The sequence below is a fragment of the Neolamprologus brichardi genome, chromosome 20 (genome assembly GCF_056152115.1).
Source record: "Neolamprologus brichardi isolate AB-2024 chromosome 20, ASM5615211v1, whole genome shotgun sequence".
Taxonomy (NCBI): Eukaryota; Metazoa; Chordata; class Actinopteri; order Cichliformes; family Cichlidae; genus Neolamprologus; species Neolamprologus brichardi.
The window spans coordinates 11,824,476-11,833,949 of record NC_142123.1 but is presented as its reverse complement, the minus strand read 5'-3'; the positions used below and the strand labels follow the sequence as shown (position 1 = coordinate 11,833,949).

General features: G+C 44.7%; 1 protein-coding gene across 1 annotated transcript; it reads right to left on the bottom strand.

The window, feature by feature from the left end:
* Positions 1-815: 815 nt before the first annotated feature.
* Positions 816-9,411, bottom strand: znf341 (zinc finger protein 341). Its single transcript, XM_006785281.3, has 16 exons — positions 9,354-9,411; positions 8,628-8,738; positions 7,316-7,506; positions 6,891-7,040; positions 6,491-6,802; positions 6,222-6,405; positions 6,002-6,095; positions 5,830-5,920; positions 5,585-5,750; positions 3,566-3,783; positions 3,237-3,445; positions 2,829-2,925; positions 2,504-2,636; positions 1,943-2,054; positions 1,781-1,851; positions 816-1,651 (listed from the first exon to the last, which is right to left on the bottom strand). The coding sequence occupies exons 1-16, from the start codon at positions 9,382-9,384 to the stop codon at positions 1,104-1,106; spliced, it is 2,718 nt and encodes a 905-aa protein (XP_006785344.2). The 5' UTR covers positions 9,385-9,411; the 3' UTR covers positions 816-1,103.
* Between the last annotated feature and the right edge of the window lie 63 nt (positions 9,412-9,474).

Genomic DNA, 9,474 nt, shown 5'->3' with positions numbered 1-9,474 from the left:
CTGTATAGTTTAGTTTGTTTTTTTTTAATCAGTCATAGATTACTGGTGTAAATACGGCTAGTTTTTAATTTATTTTAATAATTATGGGAATTTGTTAAACCTGTATGAAAAAGTAATCACCCCCTATTGTTAAATCATGAATTAAATGTAATTAACCCCCCTTTTTTATCAGAAATTTGAAATAAATTTCATTATCTAGACCAAGAGCTAAGTGAAGCAGGTAAAAGAAAGCCATTTCTAAGGCTTTGGGACTCTAGTGAGCCACGATAAGACCCATTACCCAAACAGAAAACCTGGAATTGTGGTGACCCTTCCCAGGAGTGGCCAGCCTACCAAAATACTCTGAGTGCATTGACGAGGAGTACACCAGAAGTTCCCCTTTCCCCCCAGAGCTGCTTTGAAATGCTTCTCAGACTCGCTGAGTGACCCAACCAAAGCCAAAACTGAAACCATTATAACACAAAGCTGTATGTGATGCTAAACAGGGCTTTTACAGACTAATGAATCAAGAGTCAGAACGTCTCTGTAAGACATTTCTCTTTCTGATTGTTACTTATGCAAAAGTATTAGGCTCTGTCTGTCATGAGATATAAAGTGTGGAAAATGAAGTGCCACAAAATAATGTGCCACAGTATATTAGTTAGATCTGAGAGACTGCTCATTATCAAGAATTTTTGGCTATTTCAAATGTGGGGAACGTCAGCAGCTTTGGTGGCACCTGCACTAAAACATGCACTAACATGCATTTAAATAGACACAATTACACTTTGGGTCACGTACAAACCTTAAAGTAAATTTATTTGTCGTTACATGAAATGACATGAAAACAGAACATTTTGGCAAAGGCTTGAGATTATGTTGTGACGGAGCCGACGTGGTTTGAACTTGCACATAATACAAGAATTTAGAAACTTTCCACTGGGCAGCATAGATCCAACAGATCCTTCAAATCTTCCAGTTCCTGTTAATCCAGTGTAATAACTTAAATGACGTTTTAATTTAAAACAAATAATGTTACGTAGATGTGTGGTTTAAATAAATAAAAAAAAAGGATAACAAAGCTTGTCGACTGGTCCTGGAAACATTCGGACTTGGCATTAGGACTACAAACATGGCTGCTGCAAACAGTTTTGGTCATCGCTTGAAATCTGCTCCAGTCCTCCTCCACCATGATTCACCCCGTCATCCTCCTCCTCTTCTCCCTTTGTCTGCCTTTCGATGGTGCTGATGGACAGCACAGCCTGACAGCCCTCATCATTCCTTCTCTCCTCTCCCTCTCCCGCCTCCCCATGTGTTTCCACTTGCTGCCGGATGCCATTTATGCCATCGCCCTCCGCTCCATCATCTCCCCCTGTCTCCGTCCTTTTTGCTTTTCTCGTAAACCCGTTTCTTCTCTGCTCATCCTCTCCGTCCTTCTCCTCAGCCTCCTCTACCTCGTCTCCCTCCGTTTCTCCCGTCCCCATTTCTGCTCCCAGCTCATTTCCTGCGGCAGGACATTTGTGATCTCTGTAATAGCTCTGCCTGGTGAAGCCCTTGTTGCAGGTGGAGCAACGGAAACGGTAGTTATCAGTGTGGGACTGCTGATGCTCGAGCATGTGAGCCCTGCGGCTGAACGCCTTCTGACAGAACAAACACTTGTAGGGCTTGATACCTGGAAAAAAGTTCACGTGATGACGCATTAAAATATTCGTATATACATACTGTATCTGGAATACAGAAGATCCCTAACAGTGCTTCTTCATCTTTTTCCTCAAAAATATTCTTGGTGTTATCCACTCACCAGAGTGTGACAGGATGTGGGCCTTGAGTTTGTCTGGTCTGTTGAATTCTTTGGTGCAACCGACATGTGTCCTGATGAAAATGAGAAAAACAACAGTGAATAACTTCTAGAAAAGGAAAAACAAACAGAAGAGAACAGGGCTTTCCCACTTAAAGGTCTCACCTGAAAGGACACTTGTATTTCTTAAAGGGTTCATGAATGAGCATGTGTCGCTTCACTTTGTCTTTCCTGTTGAACGTCGCCTCACAGAGGGAACATTTATATGGCTTTTCACCTAGAAAATGGAATCAGCATTAAACTTACGCCTGTACTTTGACTACTAATCTGCATGCACAGCGAACAAAATCGGGTGTTCACATCTCATGAGATGCTAAAACCAGTCTAGAGTCACTGCACATCTGCAGACCACCTTACAACCCACTCCTCCCAGCACCTTCTTGTCAAGCAGCCTGACCTAATCGTTACCTGTCTGTTGTCTGCTCTAGTCTGTCCTGTTATTCCAGTCCCATAGTCTTCCATTGTATGTATCTGTATATATTAGAGCTATTTTGTAACATTGTAATACATTGTATTGATAGTTGCTGTTCTTAGTCACTTGGACCAACTGTGACCACCTAATTTCCTCTGACATTAATACTGAACAGAAGGGAAACTGTGCATGTTTTACATACAGTCTGCGGTGCATGAGGTCATATAACATAGCCAAACAGATGGAAAGATAACCTGAGTGAATCCGTGTGTGCAGTTTGAGGTAGTGCTCCGTCTTAAAGGCCTTCTTGCAGATCTGACACTTGAACCTGCCGCCAACGCCGTGAGTGGGGAGGTGGCGTCTGAAGTATCTTTCACATGGGAAGACCTGATGGTCGCAAAGGGCGTGAGTCAGAGACTGCACTGACACGGGAAACAAAACGCCTAAACAGCTCAAACCTATGTTCATGAACTAAACCATTCGAGCCAAGTTGCATTAGGCACAGGGAATCTGAAGCCTACTTTAACATGTGCATACACAGTGAATAAAAGGTGAAACGTCGGGTGTGTCATAGTTTACCTTTTGACAGTGTGGGCAGGGAAAGCTGTGCGATGCAGTCAGCAGATGTTGCTCTAACGCCTCTTGCGTAGAATATCGGCTTTGGCATTTCACACATCTGAAGGAAAAACGTAAACTGTCACTGTTAACAAATCCTATGAAGAAGCGCATTCAGTCTGACAACTGTAGAAATGACTAGCAGACGTGCAGTTCAGAGTAAGACGTGATATATAATTTTTGCTACAGGCAAAAGTACAAGTGATTATTTACAGCAGCAGAACAGTGAATATGAGACCTGCTCAAGACAAACTATGCAACAAAGGAATACGACATATCTGTTATGGGATTTAAGCAAGCAGGCTCTCTCCACCTCTCCAAACTTCTTCTCTCTACTCCTTCTTCCACTCGAGGATAAGTGCTTGAGCTGACCTGTACACGGTGGCCTCCTTGCGTGTATTTTGCTGCGGGCAGAGGGAATGGGAGTACTGGTGGAGTCCCAGCTCAAAGAGCGAGGGGAACACCTTGCTGCACAGGTGGCAGCGGTAGGTCAGTTGCTCCTGGTGCGTCCGGATGTGTTCCAAAAACTGATCCAGAATCTGGAAGGTCTGGGAGCATGATTTTAACACGCACTTATAAACCTGCAGGAAAACAGTCACAAAGTCCGAGTGACTAACCCCGTGTGTGTGTGGACGTTTGCAGTCAATCAAGCTCATCAGCACAGTTTTCTAATGTGTACCCATCATGTCTTTATGACTCACCTGCTCCCCCTTGTGTTGGGTCAGGTGGGACTTGAGCTGGAAGTAGGTCTTAAACCTGCTGGCGCAGAACTGGCACTGGTAGGAGCTGTCGATCACCACGATCTGTTTGGTCTGAGCCGGGCACTGCTGGTTCTGCCTGCTCTGCAAATCCTCCGCTTGGCTGCCCTCTGGCTCAGCCCGAACCTCGGCCAGTCTCTCCTCCAGCTCCCCAGGTGCTTCTGCAGTCAAGCATTGAGTTAACAGTGAGGGCTGTGAGTGTCCACATGTGTCAAGAAACCATAACCATGAAAAGACAGTAGAGGCTGATTTATCAGTGACAGTCACTGTTACTGACAAAAACAGACTTCTTGAGGAACACCGCCACACCTCTACAGCTGAGGGACACAGCAGCGATCTGCCCGCCTGATTTAAATCTGGTTGCTGTCACATTCAACGTTTTCTCCTTAGAATCACTGGAATGATTTCACTGATGCTGCTATTCCTGGCTCGCTCATTCACTCTGACTTGGTGTCAGGCAGTGTCAGCGTCAGACCTATCAGCTGTCATTTTGGCGAGGACTACAAAGGAGGCAAATGTGCTGAGTAGCACTGAGCTGACTGCATTGCTCCAGGAGTTCAGAGCGTTTGCCTAGAAAGCTCCTACTTAGATGTCACAATATTAAACAGTAGAACTTTATCACAGGACCTGAGGTGGTAAAGTGTCTGTGCCTGGTCATGGTCCTGACCTGGAGCACCACATCTGGGCTTGGACCCTGTGAAAAACTGCAGTTTGGTCTCAACATGACAGTCAGGTTGGTTCGACACAGGAAGTCAGTGGTACAAAGGGTCAGAACAGGACTTCCTGTGAGACACGGACTGGAAACAGTCCAGAAGTGTGCGAGGATGCAATCTCGAAGAGAAGTTTGACCAAATTTAAATCGGGTACATTTTTTTACTTTACTTTTAAAATTGTCTCGTGTTGTAACTGATCGTTACTTCTAACTTTACATAGCCCTTTTCTCCTGAGTTTCAATTGTTGATGTTCTGAATAACATTTTAAGCGAATTTTTTGAAATCCATTGATTAACTCGTGCTTATCTGGAAATCAGGTCGCAGTGGCAAAGTGTCCCAGACGTCTTTGTCGTCAGCAACATTTTCTAGTTCCTCTTGGGAGATCCTGAAGTATTCCCGGGTCAGACAGGGCATATACGGCAAGATTAACTAAACGTGACAAAATACCATGCAAGTACAATCTCCAAAAAGCGCTGTGTGGTTAGTTTTACAGATGATTTACAAAAGCTGTGCTGCTTTGTAAACACAGGTGCAGTCAGTTCATTTTAATATCAAATGCAAAAACATGCTTTTGTTCTGCGTCAGATATAAGCACAGTTAGCAAATGTTGGTAAATCAGAAAAGAACTCCCAAAAATACATAAAGGGAGAGTAAAACAAGCCCAGTTTTGTACTGACAATGTGTAAGTAAATTGGGCCTTAATCTCTTCAGTGGGTTCTGGATCTACACCGGGCTCTGCTTGCAGTTGGGTGTGCCCAGAAAACCTCCAAGAGGAGGCAACCAGAAGACATCCTAATCAGATGCCTGACCCTCAACTAGCACCTTTCAACCTGAAGAAACAGCGTCTCTGCTCCCTCTGGCTGACCATGCTCCACAGCCTCTAATCCTGAGCCCAGCTACCCCACTTTAGTGAGGAGCCAGCAGTGAGTTACTACTAACAGGTAGCTCTCCCTCACACTGTGAGACAGTTTATCAGTTTAAAACATTTCCAGCTTTTAGTCCGTTTACAGCGATGACATCTCCTTCCTACTCATCATCAAATGAGGAACCGGCTTATGAGCGTTGGTGTTTATTTCCCTTACGCAATGACAGCAGCTTGTCCATTTCTAAGTTTGTTAGTAGAATCTTAGTCTGTTTTTTCCACTTGGACACTTTGATTGTTTCTTCCCAACATTCTCAGGACATTCAAATGCTGGAATTTCCAGAACACTGATATCCTTTTCACAGTGTGTCATTTAACAGACGGTACCTGCTTGCGTTGGCTCCTCTGCTTGTGTTTCCTGCATCCCGTCCTCATCCCGCTCACTTTCCTGCTGCCGTTCCCCGCCTTCTTCTTCCTCACTGGGGGGCACTGGCACCACCTTTACTGTGATTGGTAGTCTAGACACAGTGCTGGCCACGCTCATAGGCCACACCTGTAAGATAAAGACAGCTGTTGTTAGTGTGTTGATTAAAATTTAAATACATCACGCAGATACCTCTATATCACAGCACCTTGTGTGTCTGCATGTGTTTCTTCACATTGGACTTCTGCGCGAAGGCTCGTCCACAGACGATGCACTGAAACGGTTTCTCTCCCGTGTGGCTGCAAGAGGGAAATTGTTTTAATGAATCCTTTATTTCAGCTTTAAAGTTGGTCGAGTCTACATCCTGGAAAGCAACTCACCTCCTAATGTGCTGCTGGAGATCAAAGTTTTTTGAGAAGACTTTGTCGCAGAAGTTACACTTGAGCTTCGGACCTTTTCCCTTGAGCTGCTCTGCTGAGGAGTCCAATTCAGACAATTAATACAGTTTATATAAACAGTTAATACAGTTTATATAAACATCCATCATGTTGTCCTCTACAGTTCCATTAGGTAAAAACTGTAAAACCTTTCCACACGTACCTGCGACTCCATCTGAGCTTTTTTTACAGTTCCTCGGTCGCTTGGGAACGATAACCTTTTCAAAGTCACCCAGCTCCGCCATGCTGGCAGTGATGCTGCAGGTCTTGGTTTTGGTGCCCTGCTTCCCGGGGCTGTACACTGGAGGGGTTGTGAACGAATGACTCTCCACACCCTGACTGGGCACCTGAGGAAGACACGCACGGTCACAGAAACTGGAAACGTATCATTTTAACCACTGCGACGGCAACCAAACAGCAAGCCTCACTCACTTGCACAGGATGGAAAGGCTGCAGACCCAGTGTGTGGATCTCAGCTCCACCCCCGCCACCCCCTCCACCTCCGACCATGTGGGGCAGAGTGCTGTACACCTGCACCACTGAGTTGCTGTGGCTCGCCGGGACCTGGGAAGTGAGTGTCTGCTGGGTGGGCTGTGCAGGTGGCAGGGGATGGGAGGGCGGCTGCTGCTGCTGTTGTTGTTGTTGCTGCGGGGGCTGCTGCTGCGGTTGATGAAGGTGATGGAGGTGGTGGTGGTGATGGTGCTGTAAGTAGGACACACCGGCTGTGTGCATGCTCAGGTTACTCTGTCATAAAGGAAGCGGACAGATTTGATGACAGGATGTAATAAATTCAAATGCTGGGGCGTGAAGGAGAGAAGGAAGCAAACAGTACCTGTATGGGAGTCTGCATGGGGGGCATGGGCTGGTCGATGGAGGTGAAGGCTGAGATGGCAGACATGAGGATGTCATCGCTGACGAGCACGTTGCCTTGGACCAGAGTGTGCGTCAAAGGGGAGGGAGGGACTGTGATGTAGGTGGACACCTGTGTGAGTGCCAAGTTAAACAGTCACATCAGCTGCTTTTTGAATCATTATAACAAAATCTTTTTTCCTTTACAGCCTCTTATATAACGTATTTATAAAATACTTTTACCATCAGGTCACCTTTACCTCAGGCCATTACCTCTTTCCCACTTCTCTTTACATTTCTTATCAGTTTTATTACCGCTTTAAGCTCTGCACTCTGCACAACTAACTTATTAAACCGAGCAAGTTATTTATCACCCCCACAGATAAATTGCCCTTTTGCTTTCCTCACCTGTCTGTTGGCAGGAGTCTGCGGTACTGAACTAATAGACGGGACAGGCGTGTAGGCATTGGTGGAGGCCAAGGACACTGTGGACAGAGAAGGGGTGCTAGACTGGCACTGCTCCCTCTTGTGCGTCATGAAAGCAGGCAAAGAGTTGAACTGTTTTTTACACTTCCCACACAGGAACACGTCTTCGTCGTCTGTATAAAGGTTTTAGGCAGCAAGAAACAGCAGACGGGGGAAAAAAAAGACACTTATGAGTCAATTTTGAGGATGTTAATGCACTTTTGGACGTTTAATGGGTGGTGATATTCATCCTGTAATGTTTTTGCAGTGATGCACTTGGCTTTGATAGCTATTTTAAAGGAAAAGTATTTTTCAAAGACTGCACACGATGACATCATTTCACAGCAAAAAGTGTGCACCACCAGATAAATGAAACTAGCAGTCGAGTCTGTCACGAGGACCTCATTTTGGTTTGATGAACCAGCTAATAGCTAACTAATTAATAACACAACCGTAATAACGTGTCAAATTCTTGCCTCTAGATTCTTCTTTTTGTGTAAGGTTTTTGTTATGTGACACAAATATGAGCTGCAATAACATCAGGATGAAAAACATGTGCTTATATACTACTTACATTGTTTTAACTGACATTTACTTAATAAGCTGATCTGACGACAAGACTTTTCAAGAACCTTGGTCTCTGCGATGATTTAATCAAATTAAACTGAATCCAACCACCAGGGTCACTGACCGCCACCCAATCCACAAGGCACCGAACCCCTGTGGTACCTTCTGTTTGTGGTGGGCTCATTGTTGCTCATTCTGGCTATGCCTGGAAAGGCCCCGTGGATAAGGTCTGACCACCAGGCGCTCTGCCTCAAGCCACATGTCTAACTCCATGGTTGGGCCTTGGTAACCCTCTCCTAGGCAGGGTAAACTGTTCCCTATTTTTAGTTCTTGTTAATGGGGTTTTCTGAATTGCTCTTTGTCTGATCCTCTTCCACACTGAAAGAAGCCAGTTGAGGTGATTCTGGCAAAAATACCTGCTACCTGAGGGATTTTTCCAACACATCCTCCCTTTAGAATGCACTGGGAAAAATCCAGGACAGAATGAAGAGAAATATCTCAGCTGGCTTGGGAATGTCTTGGTGTTCTCCTGTAATAGCTAGAAGAGATGGGCGGGCATCTCTCCTTCTGCCCAACAACCCAGACCCAGATAGGTGGCAGAAAATGGATGGATGACATGTCTCTTGACATAAAAGAATAACAGGACAATAACACAGCCTGCCCCACAGCTGTGCATGCCATTACATACCCATAGGCTGGATTGTTGGCGTCCCAGAGACGTTTTGGTTGTTTGGGTCAGGAACACCTCCTTGGCTGTCTAGCAGTGACTGGACTGCCAGCACTGTCTGATTGTCCATGCCTGAAGAGTAAGAAGAAGAATTCACCTGCTGCAAAGATCCATTTTAGTCTGAACACAAGTGATGCATGACTTACTGAAATGTCTAAACATGAATTAGTAGTTTTATCTTATTAAAAGAAAAATCAACTGTGATCAGAAGCAATATTAGTGTGGAAGACTAACAGCTTTCGATAAGGATATCTCTACATCCACTTCAAATCTGCGTACAGTAATCTCCTGATACTGTACTCACTTACAATAACAGTAATAATTCATTTACAACAAACAGGCTGTTAGTCCAGTAATATTACAAAGTCTTGTCATTAAGATGGCCTGAAGGAAAGAAAATCACCCTGAAATGTAAATACATTTACCATCTGACAGCAATACAGTGACTACGATTAATAATAAGCTGTCCGTTAGGTCGAAAACGTGTTTAATCACTTTGTTTGTTTACATTCATACAGAGTCCTTCCTATGTGCTGTTTTCCTTATTGAAACAAAACCAGAGGCTCGTACGTGGATTTACGTTATTTTTCTGCGTTTCCAAATGGGCATACATCAGTGAAATGTCTAAAGTAGGATCAAACGTTTTGGGTAACTGTAATTACGCTGCCAATAAAGAAATACTCATACCTTCCAGCACCTCAAATATTGCCTGCGCCATCTTGTAGCACTCCTACTGCGTGGTAGGCGCTCGATTACCTACGGCTGCCTCTTGAGGTAACTCTGCTCAACTAAGGAAAATCGCTTTCAC